The following is a 21,963-nucleotide window of genomic DNA, read 5'->3' on the forward strand; positions in this document are numbered from 1 at the left end:
TTATCTTTTGCTAGCGCTAGCTTTTCTATATTTCTTTTAGTCGCTATTGATGATAGTTTCGCCATGATTGAAACGTATTTCAGAGGCTCCTCACTATATCGGACTATTGTATCCCCTTTTTTATTTATCTGTATTTCGGATCCTTTCATTCTTTCTTCGTATACGAATTTTAATCTTTTTATATTTCTTATATCGGCTGTGGACGTACATTCCCAAATGTGAAGTTGGCCTGACTTCGAATGAGAGTTGTAGTTCTCCTTGTCTACCCTGGTGTTATTTTTGGCAGACATTCCCCTTGTTATTACAAACATGTTATTATTGTCATCACAATTCGTTGGTATCATTTTTTTAGTATGTCTGAGTCTATCTTTATTCGTGATAATGCATCGGCATTTGTATTCATTTTGCCTTGCTTGTAGACTATTTCGAAATCATAGTCTGACAAATCAAGTAGAATCCTTGTCATCTTGGACGAAGGATTTTTGTGTGAAAATAAGGAGATAAGAGGTCTGTGGTCCGTTACCACGGTGAATTTTCTACCCATTAGGAATGGAGGGAAGAAGTTTATTCCCCAGTGAATCGCGAGTAGTTCTAAAAAAAATTTTTATTTTAAATTGTGTTTTTTGTTTTTTTTTTTTAACGCCATTGTGCATTTTATTAAAGTTAATATAAATTCTACACTTTTTTTATTTTCATTAAGGTGCACGAATATTCAATTTTATGTTTATTTAACTGAATGCAAAAAGTCACATTTGTTCTTATGCCGGTTTTGTGCTTAAATATTTGTCAATGATAAAAATTTTAAATTAAATGTTAATATATTTAAATGCATTAGTGAAACATCTCTATTCAACAATATTTATCATAGCATGAGAATTATTTCACTTTAATTAGCCGCCTAATCATATAAAAATAGTTAATTGTTACCTAATACCAACTTCATACTTTTGATTACATTATTTTATGCATTAATCAGCAAATAATCAGTCATAAACAAAATTGGGATATTCACAAACCAAAATATATATATATAATATATATATGTATATGTAGTTATATAAAGTACAATGTATGCTGTATGATAGTTAGTTTTTCAATCATTAGTTTATCGCAAGAAGTGGCATTTCTTATTTTAAATTACTTTAGCCTTTTGTTACTGTTGTTTTAAACTTCGCATGTAGCGCACTGCGCATTTATACAGCCTTGTAGACTCTGACGGAGTTCACGTCGTTGAGGGTGAGAGTAGTCATTAGCTCGGAGTCAGTAAATTCACGAATAATGGTCGATGGTTTGTCACCCTTCTGTTCTTGCACCAATTTGTTGCCATCCTGAGTGAAGACGCTCTTCACTTTGCGACCATCAAGTGTCTCTTCATCGAATTCCTCGCCCAGCTTGAAGTTGACCGTAGTTGTCTTGAAGGTTGAGGTAGTGGTGAAAGAGTAATTATCACCATCCTTCTTCAGTTCAACGGTGGGGCTGACACTGTTACCCATTTTGCGTAGAACCATACCGACACCCAATTCCTTCATGTATTCGTCGAAGTTTTCACTCTTTTCTAATTTGTATTTCTTTCCTTCCCAGACAGCCATTTTTACTAATAATTTATTTAGCGTTTAGGATCGTCCGCAGGATCGCCATGTAATGTAAAAGAAAGAAAAGAATTTTTGTCATTGAAATTAAAGAGTAGAGTAAATTGAAATGAAAAGAATTATGTCATTGAAATTGAAGAGTAGAGTGAATTGAAATGGTTTACATAATTTGAGTTTGAGTATTAAAAATATATTTAAAGAATTCGAAAGAAGTTTGAATGTGAAGTGGAGATACTCTACAAAGGTTCACTTAAAATATGCGCATATAGTGCGGCTGGCCTTTTTTTATATATTATATATCTTATTTAAAGCCGGCCAGTATACTGTATTTTAGGACTGGTCTTACAATTGCTGTGTAAAGCCAATATACGGTAGATGGGTCCTATTAGCTGTTTACAAGAGTGGAGTGCTATTGTTGCTCTTTTTACTCTATCTTCGACATTTGACTTCCATCTTAGTTTTCTGTCTAGTATTATACTTAAGTAGCGGGTCTCATCACTAAATGACAGTGTCTATGTTTCCTGGTAAATAAGATAAGTTCAGTTTTGTTGGGGTTGACGCTTAGCCCATTTGCTTTTGACCAGTTTTCAACCATGTTTAGTAAATCTTGCATGATTTCACAAAGTGTATTGGAAGATTTCCCTCTTACCACCATTGCAACACCATCCGCATATGCTACGACGTGTTGTCCTCTCTCTTCTAGGCCCTTAGCAAGAAGTTTATTGTCATCACACAGAGGAGAGGCGACAGCACCCCGCCTTGATGTGTTCCTCTGCTGGCTCTCTCCCTAATCTTCGTTTAAATCCCAAATCTGCTCGTGAGCATGTTTTTGATGAATTCAACCAGAGCCTCGAAGATCCCGAAATCAGTCAGTGCCTTTATTATGGTATTCGGTAGGATGTTGTTCAACGCGTATTCGATATCAAGGAAGGGTACCAGTGTGTATTCCTATTATGAATGATTTCTGTAACAAGTGAGTTAAGCGCTGTTTCTGTAGGCTTCTCTTTACTGTACGCATGTGGTAAGATACTGAGCTTGTTAGGTCTGATGTTTGCGTTAATATACTCTTTTATTGTTCTTCTTAATATCCAAGAAGAAGGAGGATAGACTAGTTGGCCTAAAATCCTTGGGTGTTATGTGTGAGCTTTTTCCTGCCTTAGAAATAAATACTTCTTTCCATACTGATGGAACACTTTTAAGTTTCAGAGCAGCCATGAATATAGCCATTAACCACTACATACTATATTTAGTTTAATGAATGATGCATTTGGGCCGGGAATAATCCATCTGGACCTAGTGATTTAAATGGGTTAAAGGTGTTCACTGCCCAGGTCGTCTTAATTTCTTTCTACTTGATTGTTGATTAATATATTAGGTGACTCGTTGCTGAGAAAGTGTGTGCCCACTAGCAACTTCAAAGTTTCATCACTCGAGATAGTTTAACTATTATCCGGTTTTTGGAGGTATCCGGGGGAATAGTGATTATTTGATAGGATCTTACGCAGTCTAGAAGCCTCTGTGGTTCCTTCGATTTCTCCGCAGAACGTCCTCCAACCATACCTTTCCGCTTTCCTAACTTCTTTTTTGTAAATTCTTAGTTTACTGTAATAGCAGTCCCAGCCTCTCGTGTCGCTTTCGCTCTATTACACTGTCTTCAGCTGTCATTTTTTAATGTTGACAGGTCTTCAGACCACCAGAGCGGTTTTTTGTTCCCCTTATAGTTAATTATAGGGCAGGCCTTATTTTGCGCAGTTCTACAAATCTCCTTTTTTTTTGTATGTGCTCATTCAGTGCTTCTTTATTTTCAATAGTGATATTTTGGGGATTAGGAAGTCTTTCCTTAAGTTCTCGTTTATATACGTGCCAATTGGTCTTTTTCAAATTCTTTCTGGTAGGAGGTGTCCGTGAGCTGCTTCCCTCAAATTTTATTTTTATATAGCGATGATCGGAGTATGAGTGTTTATTCAGAACTTTCCACTCATCTTTCTGTAAAGGGTGTGACTTGCTAGCGTAATGTCAAGAACTTCTTGTCTATTACGTAAAATAAATGTGTGTTCGTTGCCTTTGTGACACACAAAAAGCTTACTACATATAATATAATTAAAGAGAGGCCCACCACGTTCGCTGGTATCCGAGCTCCCCCATATGGTATGGTGAGCATTTGCGTCAACTCCTAGGACTAATTCACGATTGTGTGCTTTGCCAGTATAATTTTCAGTGCCACTTTCGTTAGCTCGGCGATAACCCATTTCCATTGGGCCTTGGAGATCATTCCTTTGGGATGGTTTTCATCCAGAACTCCTATAATAATGCGGTCTTTTGCTACCTCCGTAAAGGATTTTCTAGGCGTCACGCCAATGGTTTTAGGACATTATGAAGTCAGGAACGATTGCTTTCGCTCTTTCAATCGCCTCCTTCAACTCCTGTGTGAGTTCGTTCTCTTCAGGCTGGGTTTCGTACACCCTCTTTAAGAGTCTTGCAGTGTTTCTGCCATTCTGCTGGGTCTACCACCCTCACAAGCGGGCATCCTTCGATAGCGGAGCTAGAAGTAGCTGTGTTGTGGTTGGGACCGTTTTTGGGGGTTGAATCACAGTTGACTGCCAGGATAGCGCACTTCCACTTGTGCTTGGACCTGGGTCCAGTACTGTTTTTTGTATAGTTACTGGCCTGATCTTCGCTCCGGCTGTCACTTGTTTGGAACGACTTATTAAGCCAATATTTGTATTTTTCCTTGAGCCCGGTGCGATCGTTGGTTTTATTGTGAAACTTGGTCTGTTAAGAGGAGGGCCGATCTCCGTTTTTCATGTTTCTTTTAATTTGGACTTAACATTTTTGGACCCACGAACGTCTCCGATCTACACGAGTAAGGCTAGTTATTGCGGAGGGCGCCAGGTATACCTAAGCCCCGTTAGAGGCTTGCTTGTTTCCAAAACGGGCCCCAAGCCTGACAGGTTCTTGGCGTGGGTCGCAGCCCTTCACACCCGACCACGTTAAAAATACTTTGAATAGTGCTGTACTATTGAGGAGTATTTCCAGCCGGCACCCACGGGTGAGTTCAGTGGAGGATCTTCCCCAGCCATTTTTACCATAAGGCAATACAACTAAAATATTTTTCAAGCTGAATGTTTTTCGTTAGCTTATGATAAAAATATAGGTCCTTGATTGACAAAAAAAATTACATAATAAATCCCAGATCCAAACTTTCAATTTACAAATTTTCAAATTTTTTAATCAGAGCTTTTAGAAAACTTTTGGGTATGCAATTTTATAGGCCATTAAATTGTCACTTAATAAAGTGAAAGTTTAGATTCGCGAAAATTCTCGTTGACTACAGACATTTAGTTTCCATACGATGTTAAGAATTTTATCCGATATAAAGCACATGCTCGAAAGTCTTTTATACTAAAGATGGCGCTGCAAAGCAAATTATACTCGATATTGTAATAGGAGAAGTAGTCAGGTAGGTAGGTAGGTTAAATGGTTGAAGTGCCAGTCTGGCACCCCTCAAGTAGCACTAAAGTGCCGTTTTGATACCATTATGAGACCTCTAACAGAAAGATATTTACAGCCAGCCAGAGCTATTGATGTAATGGACATTCTCCATTCATTGATAGAATTTAGGTTGGCGCACTGCTCCAGGCTGTTGAAGAAAAGAGCTCCAAGTGACCTTCTTTGAAAAATCCGCGCAGCTTCTGCAATTAGGGTTAAATGGTAACCCCAGCTTTTCCGCGAGTGCGCCAATCGTCCAGTGACCGGTAAACACAGCTCTACGGGTTTGAAAATTGAATGGCGAGGAGTCCAAAGAACTTTCTGAGTCCTTCGTATATTGTACTGGGGCCAAAGGGCTGTAGAAATTGCACATAAAGAAATGGAGCTCCATCTTTTCTGCGCCTGAGAAATTATTTGTGCAGTTCGCCTTTAACAACTGCCAGGGGAATGCCAATGTCCGGGTAGGAGGTCTCTGAGACCAATTCAATCCCCTTCCTGGCAAGCTCATCAGCAATTTCATTTCCCTCTATGTTCCTATCTCCTGGAATCGAGATCAGAGAAATGTTACCTGTGCATCTAAGAGATTTGATCACCTCCTTACAGGAGCTTACTAATTTCTTTCTGCACCATGGCGTCGTCAGAGACTTGATCGCGGCCTGACTATCGGAGAAAATGTTAATATCTCCCTCGCTCCCGCGTTCCTTAAGCATTTTGCATGCCTGCAAGATCGCAAAGACTTTTGCTTGAAAAACACTAGCAGTTTTCGGCAGTTTAAAGGAGACATATAAATCGGCTTATTTAGAGAAAACCCCTGCTCCGACTCCCGATTCCATCTTAGAACCGTCAGTGAAGACAGAGGTGCAAGCTTCGGTGCAGATTTTCCGCTCGATCCAATCTTGCTTATTTGGATAGATTGTCCTAGCACGACCCTCAAACTCTAGTTTGCGGATAGACGGATCTGTTCGAAGTTCGGAGAAATACGGTGTTAACTGCCCGAAAATGCTACCATGTCCCTTGAGAGATTGTCTCCAGAAGCCAATCTCCTTTTACCTAATTGCACTTTGAGCTGTGATGGAAATACGGAAATGATAAATACAGGGCTCGGGAGGTATAAAGTGGCGGTCTATCCTTTATAAAAAGGGAGAGGGCCGGCCGCGCACGTGTATTATTATCCCGAAAGCGGTGGATTGCTCTTTGTCAAGACAATTCTGCTGTCAAGACTTAGTTGACGTCAAAATAAAGTATCGATTAGAAGGGAAAGAAGTAGAGACAATTGTCTCATCAGCCTATTTTCCTTGCGACTCTGTTCTCCGTCCCCCTATGAGCGACTTTATGGAAGTTGTAAGATATGCTGAATCCATGAGATTAGGTCTAATTGTGGGATGTGACGCAAATTCACAGAACACACTCTGGGGTAGCACAAAATGTAACTTCAGGGGGCATAAACTCATGGGCTTCATTCTGTGATCTCGCTGAAGGCAAAAGGCAGGAAGTGATTGATATGACATTATCTAACGATACAATATCAGGCCATATCACTGGTTGGAAAGTACTCGATAAAGATTCCTTGTCGGACCATCGTTATATAGAGTTCAGTCTTGTGGCCGAGACAATCTTGATCCCAGCAGGCCGGAATCCTCGAAAAGAGGAAATCCTTGATGTTCCCAAATTCCTAACAATATCCTGGATTGACGAAGCCACAAACTCATTGGGGCGAACTTTGATCGAGTGTTATAATAAGGTGTGCCCGGGACGTAGGTGAAGAGAGGGTAAGACAATCCCTTGGTGGAACGCCAAACTCTCGAAACTCCGGAAAACTTTCAGGAAACTTCTTAACAGAGCTCTTAAAACTCATTTGGCAGGAGATTGGACTGCTTACCGAAAACCGAGGAAGGAATATAAAAAGAAAATTAGATAATTTAAATTGGAATCTTATACAACCTTCTACAGTTAACTGGAGAAACGGAAGAGTTCAGCGAGGTTATGCTAAGACCTCCAAAGAGACCGGACGGCTACGCTAGACCCACTGCTCAAACCAAATGGTATTTATACGGTCTCAAAATCAGAAGTGTACACATTTCCTGGGCTCCAGGATGTTGTTGGTCAAAGCTCTATCGATCAATCTGATCATGTCAATATAATTACCAGCAGACGTGATTGGTGTATTGCATCCAGGATATTAACGAGGAAATGATAAGGTTCGCCTTCTCGTTTCAGACTTATAAGCCTGACATCATTTATGCGTATGGTGGGGAAGCACATTAGGGCGAGGGTTCTAAGTCGAAACCCTCTAAACGTCAGACAACATGCTTATAAAAGTGGGAAATCTTGCGAATGAGCTCTGCACGAGTAAGTTAGCATAATCGAAAAAGGGCTGGAAACAAGAGAGTACACTCTTGGCGTGTTTGTGAACATTGGAGGAGCTTTCGACAATGCTATCTTTGACTCTATATGCTCTTCTATCAGAAGTCGTGGAGTAGAAGAAATCTTTGTCAGATAGATCCACTCTACCACTCTCTACCATGGATAGAGAAAGCGATGAAGGAGTCAGGGATGAGGTCAAGAAGGGTTGCCCACAAGGTGGTGTACTCTCTCCCCTTCTCTGGTGCTTCGTGGTGGACTCTCTTCTTAATGATCTGCAGGAAATTGGACACATCCAAGCCTGCGCAGACGATGTGTGCTTCGTTAGCTTCGGTAGGAAGTATGACGTTTTGATCCCAGATGGAGATCAATGCTTAAGTCCTGAGGACCTATTAACGGAATATCAGCACATTTTCTACACCGACGGATCCAAAACTAGTGATGGAAGCGGATCTGGATGGTACTTAGGCGAAGACACTAAGTACTCCTATGCCACAGGACAGATGGCCACGGTATTCCTTACGGAAGTCTATGCCATCTTGAATGTGGCGCACTGGCTAATTGAGAAAAAGTGGCGGGGCAACAGTATTGGAATTTGTAGTGGCAGTCAAGCTGCACTGAAAGCCCTTGCTAACTCACGCTGCTCTTCGAAGTTAGTAGGTGAATGTAAGACAAAACTGAACAGTGTTGCACAACACAACAAAGTTAGTCTGATTTGGGTGCCTGGACATTGTGGTATTGCAGGGAACGAGTTGGCTGATAAATTAGCAAATGAAGGCTCTGCAAGTATGCCACTAGGCCCTGAACCCTTTCTAGGTGTCAATTCGGCATCGATTCAACTATGGATTGAGGACTTCATGAGGTCTAATCACAGAGGTCGTTGGTCTGAGTTGAACTCGTGCAGAGTAGCCAAGTGCTTTGTGAAAGAACCAAACAGAAAAACAGCGACCTTCCTCCTAAAACACAGCAGGAAGAACCTGAGAGTACTGGTGGGTGTAATCACAGGGCACAACGTCTGTGGTCAGCATATGGCTACCATGGGGGTCGTGTACAGCCCGATATGCCTATCCTGTCTTGAGAATGACGACACTGCAGATCATTTTCTCTGTAGCTGTCCTGCATTTGCCAGAATCAGTCTTAGGATATTGGGTTGCGATACACTGAGTATGGACAAAGTTCATACTCTTCCTCTTCCGGATCTCTTAAAATTCATCAATGAATCCAAGAGATTTGTGGAAGAGTGACTTCAAACTAATCTATCCGTTTTTACCATCCACCTTCTATCTTTCCTATCTCTATTCTTTCTACTGATTTAAATCCGGGTGTAGTACAATGGTCTACTGACTGAGTGCTTGGACTTGCCCAACCCCCCACACATCTAATCTAATCTTAGATCCGATCTAAATCTTATATTGTAGAATTGGATAGAAAGCACGGGTATACAATTTCTCTTATATTACAAGTTATAACTCTTATTGCCCATAAGTTTGTTTGATTGAAATATCAAATTTTATTAAAATTTTTACGGGTATATAAAGATCGTTCCAGACCGAACGTTTAGTTGGGAAGCAGAGTTAAACGTGCACTGAGAAACTGGCTCAACAGGGTATTCAGGGTGAATTAAGTCCACTCTGCACAATTAAAAAAACACCCAAAGTTATTTTGATGAAATAGTTTAAGTATTTCTTTAAAAATTCATATTGATATACAGAAAGTAATTAATGCATTCTCCATTTTGCAGCGTCCGGCCGCTATAGTGAAGAATATACTCAGAATCGTGATTACATCACATGATTAAAAATGCCTTCATAGATGACTACTGTGAAGATAACTAGAACTGTTTTGATGGTAAAATCCAGGGTGACCAGTCCCTGAGTAGGGAAGCTCAACTGGTAGTGTCCGCGGGCGCAAGGTCTGACCAAGACTTAATCTCAGTACCACGAGGAACAGAACCTCTCAGAGTCTGCTCCTACACTAAGCGTTAAAAACGGAGAGCGCGACATAAGAGAACGCGTGTATAAAATGCTATCTCGATGATGTCTCTGTGTTAAAGGCGATTCGATACCGCCCTCAATAACAATAAAAATAAAAATAAAAAAAAAAAAAAAGAGGAAAGAAAAAAAAACAAAAAAAGTGACCCATCACCGCATGGTGAAGAATTGAAAAGTCCAGGAGCGACTGACCCACAGTGGGCGGCTACCTGGTCAGCGTCTGTTTTCCATGTTAGGAGCGGCTGTCCTTTTAATGATGTGGAGTGGCTTGCGAGCCATCAGGATTGACTCCAGTAAGATCCTGATTATGGCATACTGGAATTGAAGCAGATTGCGATTGAGCTGGGGTATTGAATCTCTGTGATCTTAGTAAATGGAGTGGAATCCAACTGAAACGGCTCACAAAAGGGTTCGCTGCCGCTCCGTCCTACTAAAACTTGGCAAGTCTCACGACACGTTCAATGCCTGTTGCCACCTTTGGTGGCCACGTAGGTTGGGTTGAGATGACTCCCCATTAGTTCCGGTCTAAAGTCTGGCTCTGAACACTGTACCCCATAAAGGGCCGTGTCAACCCCCGCATGGCCTCCCTGAACTCATAGATAACCATGGGACTTACGGAAGCTACGTATACTAGCGGAGATAGCAGTCGTGAGTTGGGACCCTTACAATAAAAACGAAGAAATAAAAACAGCAGGTGGCATTGAAGCCTTTAGGAGGAGCTCGGTTATTCGAAGATCCCCGGGGGATGCACAATCGGTACGTAGCAATCCTCTAATAGTTACTGTTGAGGAAAAGAAAGGGACGCCCCAAGTGCAACCGGAGCTATGCAGTACGCCGTTAGTAAAATGCATTGCCAGGGAACTAATAAGGGCCGAAGACGTAACGCCCCAAAGCAGCGTGATAACGCCAACAACACGGCATATAAGAGGCTCAGACGGAGTAAAAAACAAAGAGATGGAAACACCAGTGGGGGGGTGCTGCATTGGAAAACCTGCTAGAGAAAGAAAATGTGCAACTGAAAAGCAGAAGGCACTACAGGTGAAAATGATGAGTCTAGGAGAGGCTATTGACTGTCTCCTGGCGTACTACAAAGGCCGTCACAATGTGCATCACGAAATAAAAAAGATCGGTTCACTTATAAAAAAGAGGCACACCGAAGCTATTATGGTGATAGAAGAGTGTGAGAAACAGCAGACAACTCCAAAAAAGAATACGTCAAAAACCTCAGACGTCAACAATATTAGAAAAGAATGTTCCGGTAAAATTACACAATCGGTTAAAAGGACGAGAACAAGAAACAGTCCTAGCACGCAAAGAACTGGCAACCCGGTCGTGAACGCACTATCGCCTGCGGCAAAAAAAAAGGTGTGCAACGGCAGCGATTCATCAGACAAAACCAGTACAGGCACCATTTAAAGGCCAAAATGCCGGCTGGACGGTTGTCAAACCAAGAAAAGAAAAGAAGCCGCCTAAATCAGTGAGGACAAGGCCTGCTGCTATAATCATATCCAAGTCTGAAAATGCTACGTATGCTGACATTCTGCGTAAGGTAAAAACATCGGACTCTCTCAAGACTCTCGGAGAAGATGTAAAAGCAATCCGCAGAACAGCTAAACAGGAATTGATCATAGAGCTTAAAGGGGCACCGCATGGAAAAACATCAGAATATCAGACAGCGATTGAAGATGTTCTGAAAACCGCAGCCAAAGTGACGGTTAAAACTCACACTGTAACAGTACAGCGCAGAGATCTGGATGAGGTAACCACTGCAGAATAATTGTGTGACGCGCTTCATGCCCAATGCAATATTAAACGTCCAGATACAGCGGCGGTAAGAAGCCTAAGAACGGTGTACAACGGTACACAGACGGCCTTCATTGTCCTCCCAGCCGGAGATGCGAAAAAGGTGTTAGAGGTTCAACAGGGGTTTTACAGCTTAATCTCAACCACTGTCAAACTGCCCAAGAACTCGTGGAGCAGGCCATGCAAGAGCACAAAATAGATATTGCCCTTATATCCGAGCAATACAAAAACATCGATGGTTATTCCTGGACGTCGGATGGTTCAAACAAGGCGGCGATTTGGACAAAGGGACATATTAAGCCGCAGAGCAAAATGATGACTGCTAAACACGGCTTTACATGGGTTAAGGCGAAAGGCATCTATTTCTTCAGTTGTTATGCTCCACCGAGCCTCACCGCAGAAGAATATGAACGAATGCTGACAGTCTTGGCATTTGAGGCACGTGGCAAGCATCCAGTACTTATAGCCGGCGATTTCAATGCCTGGTCTACTACCTGGGGAAGTACGCGTACTAGCAGACGTGGCAGAGTGCTTTTGGAAAGCCTGGCACCATTTGACCTGGAATTGCTTAATGTGCCTGGTAAATTCACTTTTCAAACCGAAAGAGGATGCTCAATAGTGGATCTCGCCTTCGCCCATAGTACTATAAAGCGCAACGCAACATGGACTGTAAGCTCTATCTACACGTACAGCGATCATAAGGCAATAACCATCGATATACTAATGGGTGTAGAAAATAGCGACTTTCGCCCTCAAAGAGCACAGCAAAGAGGATGGAAGAGACAATCTTTTGATCCCGAAGTTTTCAACATGAGTTGGAACGCTTGCCTAACTCTAGATAGCGCTGGAGAAATGAAAGCAGAAGGCATGACGGCGGTCATAAGCAACTGTCTCAGCAAGGACTGCGACGCGACCATGCCTAGGGTATCGGGAAGGCCACACGGAAAAGCAGTATATTGGTGGAATAGTCACATCGTAAAAATAAGAGGAGACTGCAATCGAGTGCACAGAAAGCTGAAGCGAGCTCGTGGTACACCAGCCATCGACGCATTATTAAATAGCACACCATAAAACCTGCAAAGCTACGCTTAAAAAAGCTATACAAGCTAGTAAAAATCGCTGTTTTAAAGAGCTTTGGGACAGCGTGAACGTCGACCCCTGGGGAAAGGGTTACAAGGTTGTAATGAGAACTATCAAGAATCCAAGAGCACCACAGCCAACGTGCCCAGCCCTATTGCGAGTAGTGGTTTCCACATTATTTCCATATCAGGTGGAGTCAAACCCACGACAGACACAATGGGTGATGGCGGCTAACATCCCAGAAGTCACCACACAAGAAGTGCTTTCCACCGTACAGCGCATTGCGGATAACAAAGCTCCGGGCTTAGATGGCTTCCCAAATATAGCTGTGAAAGCAGCAATTAAATCAACACCCGAGGTTTTTGCTAAATTGTACAACACATGTCTCAACGAAGGCGTTTTCCCAAAAGTGTGGAAGAAACAGAGGTTGGTACTGCTACCCAAACCGGGGAAGTCGCCGGACCATCCATCGTCATACCGTCCACTCTGTATGCTAGATACACTCGGCAAAATACTAGAACGCATCATATGTAACAGAATGCAAGAGTTTCTAGAGAAGCCAACAGGGCTTTCCCCAAACCAATACGGCTTTAGAAAAGGCCGCTCAACCGTGGACGCAATACAAGCTGTAATGAGTATTGCTCGTCAAGCTACTAGCGGCAGGAAATGGAAAGGTGGCTCGAAGAAATACTGCGCTGTTGTTACCTTAGATATAAAAAATGCGTTCAACTCCGCAAGCTGGCCCCAAGTTATGAGTGCACTGAGAGGATTTGCGGTGCCGAAATACCTCCAAAAAATCATATCAAGCTACTTTGAAAACAGGCTCTTGCTTTATGATACTGACAACGGAATAGGCACATATAAGGTAACTGGCGGTGTCCAACAGGGCTCGTTGCTTGGCCCAACACTTTGGAATGCTATGTATGACGGTATCCTCAAGCTTGAGCTTCTTGAAGATGCTACCCCCATTGGATACGCAGACGCCATTGCGTTGGTGGTAGTGGGAAAGCATCTGGACGTGTTGCAAGCGTTATGCAACGATGCAATTGTAAGAATTAGAAGATGGCTTAAAAGTGTGAAGTTAGAACTTGCAGCTCAAAAAACTGAAGTCGTATTACTGACAACACGACGGGTACGTGAAGAGTTAGTGATTACGGTAGCTGACATAAGGTCGCAGCAATATATCAAATATCTGGGAGTACTCATTGACTCGAAAATGACCTTAAAGCATCATTTAGAGTCAGTCAGTGAAAAAGCCGTAAGAATAAATAACGCGTTGACTAGACTAATGCGTAATTTTGGCAGCCCTCGCGCAAGTATACGGAGACTCCTGTTAACAGTCACAAGCTCAGTGATTCTGTACGCAGCACCAATCTGGGCAAACACAAAGCCATCGTACCTCCAACACGTACGAGCGACATACAGATTTGGCGCCCTGCGAGTAGCCAGTGCCTATCGCACTGTCTCAGATGACGCAATCCATTTGATAACGGGAATGGTGCCTATCGACCTTCTCGCTGTTGAGATGTATAGGTTGCATAATACCATTGGGCAGAAACCGTCGAACGTGGCTAAAAAAGAAGAAAGGCTGCGAACAATTGAAGAATGGCAGATACGATGGGAACAATCCGAGAAAGGTAGGTTGACATTTGAACTGACTCCAAACAGTGCGAGGTGGATTGAGCAAAAACTCGGAGAAATTGATTTTTGTATCACACAGTTGCTGACTCGACACGGTTGCTTTAAAGCATATCTACGCAGGCTCCATCTTGAGACCGACCCGTACTGCCCGCAGTGCCCCGAAGAACAAGAAACGGCGAGGCATATCTTGTTCCAATGCTCGCGGTTTATTAAGGAGCGAAATATAAAGGGTTTTTCAATTGCCGCGGGTCGCCCTGTGGCAGCCATTTTGTTTTGGTGACATCTGTCAAATCTTGGGTTTGTTATTCAGTTGTTGTTGATTGAACAGCACGTTCAAATGATAAAACTTTATTATCAAAATGAGTGAGGGAGACGGTCCCGGTACCTTTAGGGCCAAGCCATCGGCGTATGCTACTACCTTACCCCACCCTTATTTAACATTATCAGTACTTCGTCAATAGAAACCAGCCAAAGTAGGGGCGAAAGAACACCACCCTGCGACGTCCCCCTGTGCACGAATCTAGTGACTTTAGTCCCACTTGCCACTGCAATAACTTTTCTGCAGCCAAGCAGGGACGAGATCCAGAGACAGGCAGGTCTTTCCACCTCTAGTCTATCTAACGAAGTGACAATTGAATACGCTCTGATGTTATTAAAAGCACCCTATATATCTATGAATGACGCCAAAGGGAATTGTTTGCCTTCCAGAGATTTTCCACAGTCCCAACGACCTCGTGTAAGGCTAATACCGTGGATTTCCCTTTCAGGTAAGCGTGTTGCGCTGGATATAATTAGGATTCGATGTGCTCTCGGATATGATAATCAATCAATCTTTCAAACACCTTTAGGATAAATGAGGTAAGACTTATAGGCCTAAAGTCCTTGGGTATGAAAACAACCTCCGTTTTCTTCCATTTGGCGGGTACGTGATTAAGAGCGATACATGCCAAGTAGATTTATTGCAGGACAGGAACCACCAAGGTACTTGTTTTCTGAAGCATCACAGGCAAGATATCGTCAGAACCAGGAGATTTAAAAGGAGAAAAACTATTTATTGTCCACGTGATTATGTCAACTGACAGGATAGATTCCAGGGAAACATAAAGTAGCCCTACCTGTCTATTCGTGTTGACAATGTCATGTGGGGTAATAGAATTTTCCGGAAAGCGATTATTTATAAGGATAGTCAAATATTTTTCTACAGATTCAGCCCACTCTAAATCCTCTCTTTTTACAAGAGTTCTGCAGAAGTCGTCTCTTGAAAGGATCTTGCTTAGCTTCTCAGAAGCGTTCACGGATTCAATGTATTCGCAGTACTCCTTCCAGGAGTCGCAATTCGCTTATTTAATGGCTTTTTTGTATTCATTCAAAATACACGGTAATTTTTTAAGTTTTCAGTTTGGTAGCATTCGTTAAAAACCCTCCTAACCTTCTTTTTCAAGTCAGTCAGCGTCTTGCTCCACCAGGGAGGAAAGTCTTTCTTGTTAAAAGATACTAGACAAGCCACTTTGAAAGCCGTCTGATAGGATCGCTGCAAGGGTTCCACCTACTTGTCCCGTTGATCAGTGGATGAGTAGGAAAACGTTTGCCTGTTCAATTTATTATTGAAAACCCTATTGAGCAGATACCAGTCGGTTCTTTTAGGGTTACTGTTAGGGGATATGGTTTCAGGGTTACTATTAGGGCTACTGTTAGGGGAATTGATTTCGATAAGTTTCAACCTGTGATCCGAAAAGGAATTTCTCTGAGAAACCTTCCGATTATTAACCCTAATGGCAGGCGAATTAGTCGAAAGAGTGATATCAAGAACCTCCTCCCAACCGCTTGATGTTCCCGATGCTGGAAATAAAAACGTAGGGGTGTTGCCCTTGTTCACAATAAGGAGATTACGGATAATAATTTAATCAAAAAGAGACTCACCTCGATCATTTACCTTGCTGCTTCCCCAAATGGTATGTCTCGCATTGGCGTCGCAGCCGATGCAGTGACTATTGGATATTGAATTCACACACAAAACCCGATACATATCCGATTTTCAGCGGCATCGACTTACGCAAAGCATACCATCAAGTCCGAATCGAAGAGTCACATATTTCAAAAATGGTCATCATCACTTCATTACGCTTATTCGTGGATGTTTTTTTATATCATTCGGACTGCGAAATGCGCCACAGGCGTTCCAACAATTAATTGGTGAAGTGCCACGAGGACTGCACTTGGCTTTGCGTACAGATTTGAAGCGTTTTCAAGCGCTTGTGTGTTTATGGACTTCATATTAATGCTGAAAAATGTATATTTGCTGCTGGAAAAATAACATTTTTGGAACATGAGGTCACTACTGAAGAAGTTAAGCCGCCAAATGAAAAGGTGGACCAAATGTTGTCATTGAAAGAACGACTATCGCGAAAAGTTCAAAACGATTAACGTTAACTATTAATGTCTACCGTTGCTTTATTAGAAATGCAGCTGAAACGCAAATACGATTAAATATTTTAATTAAGAAACGTGGACTAAAGATGCAAGACAGATATTCAAACAGTACAAGAAGCAGTTGGCAAATGTTTCGTTATTGGTACATATGTGTAATTAACGCGTATACCCTTTTTGGGTGTTTGGCCCAGCTCCTCTTTCTATTTGTGGCGTGCGTCTTTATATTGTTTCACAAATGGAGGGACCTACAGTTTTAAGCCGACTCCGAACGGCAAATGGATTTTTATGAGAAGCTTTTTCATGGTGGAAATACACTCGGAGGTTTACCATTACCTGCCGAGGGGTGACCGCTATTAGAAAAGACTTTTTCTTCACATTGGTGTTTCAGAAATTCGAGCCATTGCCATTTGCATTCACTAAATTTAGCGAAAAAAAGAGGTTGTCTGTAAAGTCGGTTTACTGAAGATAGTTTAACGTGACAATGTCATAAGAAAATACTGATGTAATGGTTGCAATTTTCAAAACAAAATTTTAATTTTATTTATTTGATAGATATTTTGTATGGATATAGAGAAAGAGGTAAATGGAATCGCAATGGAATTGATCAAGTTACCTTTACACAAACGTGAAAAATTACGAAACATTTATCAAATTCATGAAAGATATGTTCAATTTCGATTGTGCATCTGACGTTAATAAGTCAACAACACTAAGAGGCACCATCATCGATTTGACTTTTCCAAGACACATTACACTTAAAACATTCCCTTTCATTTCCTACTTTTCCTATCATCGTCCTATTCTCAACAGAGAAATGGTTCATTACCATGCACACAGGAAGAAGGCAAATGAAAATACAAATATGTGAATTTATATACATAAGCGCATATACATACATAATGGGTTTTTCAATTGGCGCGGGTCGATTTTGGCGCCCTGTGGCAGCCATTTTGTTTTGGTGACATCTGTCAAATCTTTTGTTTATTATTCACTTGTTCATGCCAAATCATCATGGCAAGTTGTGAGTGTTCATTAACGCAAACGTTGCGCGCATTGCGCTCATTTTTCGGTGGACGTGGTGGCCCTTCAAAGTCGACTCTTCAACGTTTGGTGGCCAAATTTGAGACGACCGGGTCAGTAAACAATTAGCCAATACCCGTATGTTCAAGGAAGGCAATATCAGCCGAGAACATTGCCGCGGTCTATTCCTCGCCGTGCACAAGAACTTGCCCTTTCGCAGACTTCATCCTGGCGAATTTTGCGTCGGGACTTGGGCCTACACCCGTACAAGATCCAACTGTCCCAGGAGCTCAAAGTTGATGACCATAGACAACGCCGTTTGTTCGCTGACTGGGCTTCGAATCGTTTGGAAGAGAACCCCAGTTTTGGGCGAAAAATCATCTTTAGTGACGAGGCACATTTTTAGATGAATGGCTGTGTTAACAAACAAAATTGCCGTATATGGGACGACACCAATCCACACGAGGCTCACCAGGTGATAATGCATCCTCAAAAAGTTAAGGTTTGGTGTGGATTTTGGGCCTTTTTTGAAAACGACGTTGGTGAGGCGGTCACCGTCAACAGCGAGCGCTACACAACGATGATAACCAATTTCTTATGGCTCATATTGAACCATATGAACCTAGATGACATGTGGTTACAGCAGGACGGCGCTACGTGCCATACAGCAAACGCCACGATTGACATTCTGCATGAACGATTTGAGGGTAAGGTTATCTCTCGCAAGGGTGATGTGAATTGGCCACCAAGGTCATGCGATTTGACCCCGCTAGACTTTTTCCTGTGGGGTTTCTTGAAGTCTCAGGTCTATGCAAATAAACCACAATCGACCGATGCTCTAAAGATGAACATAACACAGGCCATCGCTCAAATTCAGCCGGATCTATGCGGAAGAGTCACTGAAAATTGGCCACTCGGATCCGTTCCACCGTAAGAAGCCGAGGCGGGCATTTGAATGATGTCATATTCCACACTTAATGACATATATGCGCCTTTCAAATAAAAAATAACTTTGTCAATAACTCACACACAGCTTGTTTTATTCCATTTCAACATCTACCTGCCCTTATTGAAAAACCCTTTATATATGCTCACTCAAGTAGGAGAGAGCCAGATGTCGAACGTTGCCGAACGCAGGAACGCTTGCAGTTCAAGCAAGGTACATTTGCTTGCGTACAGAATAGATTCGTACATTTGATATGTCCATATGATTTGTATGCATCTTTACATATAGATTTGTTCTTTTTGTTTGAAAATTGTGCGAAATTGAATATGTATATGCATGTTTATTTGCATTGGCATAGGACATATGTATGTATATTAGACTATGAAAGTTGCGCCAAAGTATATGTATGTATGCATGTTTATATATGTACATATATTAGTTTACAACATATCTTATAAGGTATGTGTAAATATTACCATACAATTTGTTCTTCATAAATAATAATAAATTAATAATAAAAACATTAAAACAACAGGTATTATTAACAACTAGTCGTCACTAATTACAAATTCGGTAAGGATGATGATGATACAATTGTCTTTGTCGTTCGTTCCGCGCTCTCGCTTGGAGTTCAAGCAAGTTAACGGCGCATGAGCAAGACAACGTCGCATGAGCAAGATAACGCCGCATGAGCAAGATAACGACGCATGAACAAGATAACAACGCATATTTTGGTGCGTGCAGCTGGCTACATCGAATTATAAAACGTTGTCACGTCAAAATTATTAAACGTCGTGCATAGCCATTAGCCCATTCGCTGCCAAGCCTAAATAATATGAAGTCATTCAGATTGCCATTTATATTTTGAGTGGTATTGTTTACCAAAACCCTGAAATGGTAAGAGCATATATATAATATGTATTATCATACATAACCATTTACAAGCAGAAAAGCAAAGACGAGTATACTCGTCGTTGGCGATGGTAAGGCAAGGGGACTCGATATCATTTTTCGTATTTGAGTACGTTTTAGTAGAAAAACAAATAATCACAATAGTTTTGTGGAGTTCAGATTAACAAACTATTAGATGCATACAAATTTTGCTCAATGATATCACACATTGTTGTACATATTAGGTATACTTTTAAAGTGAAAATTCTCAATGGTTATATAGCTTATAATTATTTATTTTATCTCTTGTACAATTCAATTTAGTTATAATGGACGACGATATATCAACTGGCAGGAAAATGAAGATGAAATTCCTAGTACTTCTATCAATGTGCAATCTATAAATGAAGATACCAGCAGTGGCAATATGTGGACAGAAGTGGAAAGAGAACCTCCAGTTTTTGAATTCGAGGGACGATCAAATCGTAAAGGTAATCCGAAAGAATTGGTCAAACAAAATCTGTCAAAACAGTTGGAAGCGACCCGAATCGGTCGTTGTTTGTAAGTGGAGAGATAAAAGAGACGTATTTACCATATGAAATTTGCGCAAAGCTGAGGTGGTTGAAATTGCTAACAGAAATAGACAAGTCTCCATCAAAACCAATATTGTACTTTGGTATAAAAACTAGCTGTACACATCATGAAAATGGCTGCGCATAATGCATATGTATATATCTTATAGTTAACAACCGAACGCAGAAAATGAAGAAAAAAGAAGTTATACAATATTGGCTAAATGGAAGCCAAGATGCAGTCATTCAATCTCATCAATCTACGTCAATCATACCAGAGGAACAAATTTCCATTCATCTTGATTCTATTCCTCCTACAACAAAAAAGAATAACCCAACTCGCAAATGTAGAGTTTGTGCAACGAAAAAAATTCAAAAGGAGACTCGATATTACTGTCCGAGCTGTCCTAATAAATCTCCATTATGTATTGGACTATGTTACAAATCCTGTCATGAAGATAATTATTATATTGTATGTGATTTCGTTGCTAAACAATTTTGTTACAAATACGCGATCAAGTTGATTTTTGCGTAAAAGATCATTCTCTCTAAGAAATAAAGTATTATTTTTGTAAACAATTTTATTTGTAGTATTTTATTCTCTAAATACTAATATTTATGTTTGTGGCCACAAAAATTTGCTAATTCAAAAGCCTGCATGTTATAATATATTTAAAGTAAGACGAGTATATTCGTCTTGGCAATGCATGACACTCTGCCAAAGACGAGTATACTCGACCTTGGCAGCGAATGCGTTATATTATATTAGTGAATTCAGTACTACCATTCGCCACTTTTCAGGAAAGAAAAACATAGTTCCAGATTTGCTCTCGAGAGTCAAGTCTTTTGTGCGTAACTGCCGTGCATGTAAGAAAGCCAATGTTCATCGTCACACACGATCACTTATCGAACATTGCGACAGCAGATGTGATCGCTTTGATCAAATCAACATCCCATTGCGGAAATTTCTACCGAAATGGCTGCGAACTCTTTGTTATCATTGTGGATCTCTCATTTTGGCGTACATAGTAGGACAGTTTTTCGCCGAACGAGCCACAAAGACTTTATGACTTTATCAGTTCATTAAAACAATCGTTAAACAAAGTGAAACCTCGTGAGACATTTTTTCATGATTCGCCGTCAGTTTTCATACATCCAGAGCTGCATAAAGCAAAGTTTGTTGTTTGGCCCGTTTAAGTTTTATTTAGAGTATACACACTTTAACTGTTGTACCAACACGTTGCGCGATGAGTTGGATTTACTATATGCGTTCTTACATGATATTTAACGCGTTATCCAACTTCATCATTCTCACACTCGTCGTGTTGAAAATTTCGCGAAAGGCAGGAGTCATGTGGATTTAGTTCCATAATAATAACTGATGAAATCTCATTTAATTTGTTTTTTTTTAAGTTGTATTGACCTTACCAAACGACTCAGACAATCGATTGGTAAATTCTAATCCTATTAGATTCAAACCATGTCCAAACAAACCTACAATATCGGGTCGTCGAATCGAACTTGCTGCTCGAGGGAGTCATTTAGGAACTCCTAGCAGGTGGTAATCGTAACAATCGGGTTTTCCCCGTTTCTTTACAAACGTCAGAGGTTCCTTTTTTTTTGCTTCTGTTGTTTTTTCAGTCAACCACATTTTTCCCCGCGCTGAGGTTAAAGTACTCCCAATTGATACCGCATCCAATACTTTCAGAGCTGGAGCGTTTAACTCCATTTGAATGACATGACCTAGCCAACAAAGCCGCCGGATCTTTATTTACAGCACTATGTCATTATAAAATTCATGCAGCTCATTGTTCTATCACCTGCGATTCTCGCCGTTCCTAATGTGTAAAGGTCCAAGAATCTTGGCAGAATCTTTCTCTCAAAAACCCCAAGGGACGCCATACGATAAGGTGGGTATGACGAGAGCCTTATAAAGTGTTAGTTTTGCTCGTCGAGAGAGCACTTAACTACTCAATTGCCTACATAGTCCAAAGTAGCATTTGCTGGTAAGAGAGATTCTACGTTGGATTTCAAAGCTGACAGATGAACGATTTTTCTACAACCTCAAAATCATAACTTTGAACAGTAACGTGGGCACCTATACGCGAGAGCGACGACTGTTTGTTTGATGACAGGAGGTACTTCGTTTG

The 21,963-nt window shown here is 41.2% G+C and overlaps 1 protein-coding gene across 1 annotated transcript; it reads right to left on the reverse strand.

Annotated features, from left to right (window-relative positions):
* Positions 1 to 1,178: 1,178 nt before the first annotated feature.
* Positions 1,179 to 1,596, reverse strand: LOC128869259 (probable fatty acid-binding protein). The gene has a single exon (XM_054111798.1). It carries the CDS (start codon positions 1,587 to 1,589, stop codon positions 1,194 to 1,196), a length of 396 nt encoding a protein of 131 aa, XP_053967773.1. The 5' UTR covers positions 1,590 to 1,596; the 3' UTR covers positions 1,179 to 1,193.
* Positions 1,597 to 21,963: the final 20,367 nt, after the last annotated feature.

Source organism: Anastrepha ludens, chromosome X, assembly GCF_028408465.1.
Source record: "Anastrepha ludens isolate Willacy chromosome X, idAnaLude1.1, whole genome shotgun sequence".
NCBI lineage: Eukaryota > Metazoa > Arthropoda > Insecta > Diptera > Tephritidae > Anastrepha > Anastrepha ludens.

Coding starts and splice junctions, on each gene's coding strand:
- LOC128869259 (XM_054111798.1), bottom strand. CDS start 1,589: ATGGCTGTCTGGGAAGGAAAGAAATACAAATTAGAAAAGAGTGAAAAC.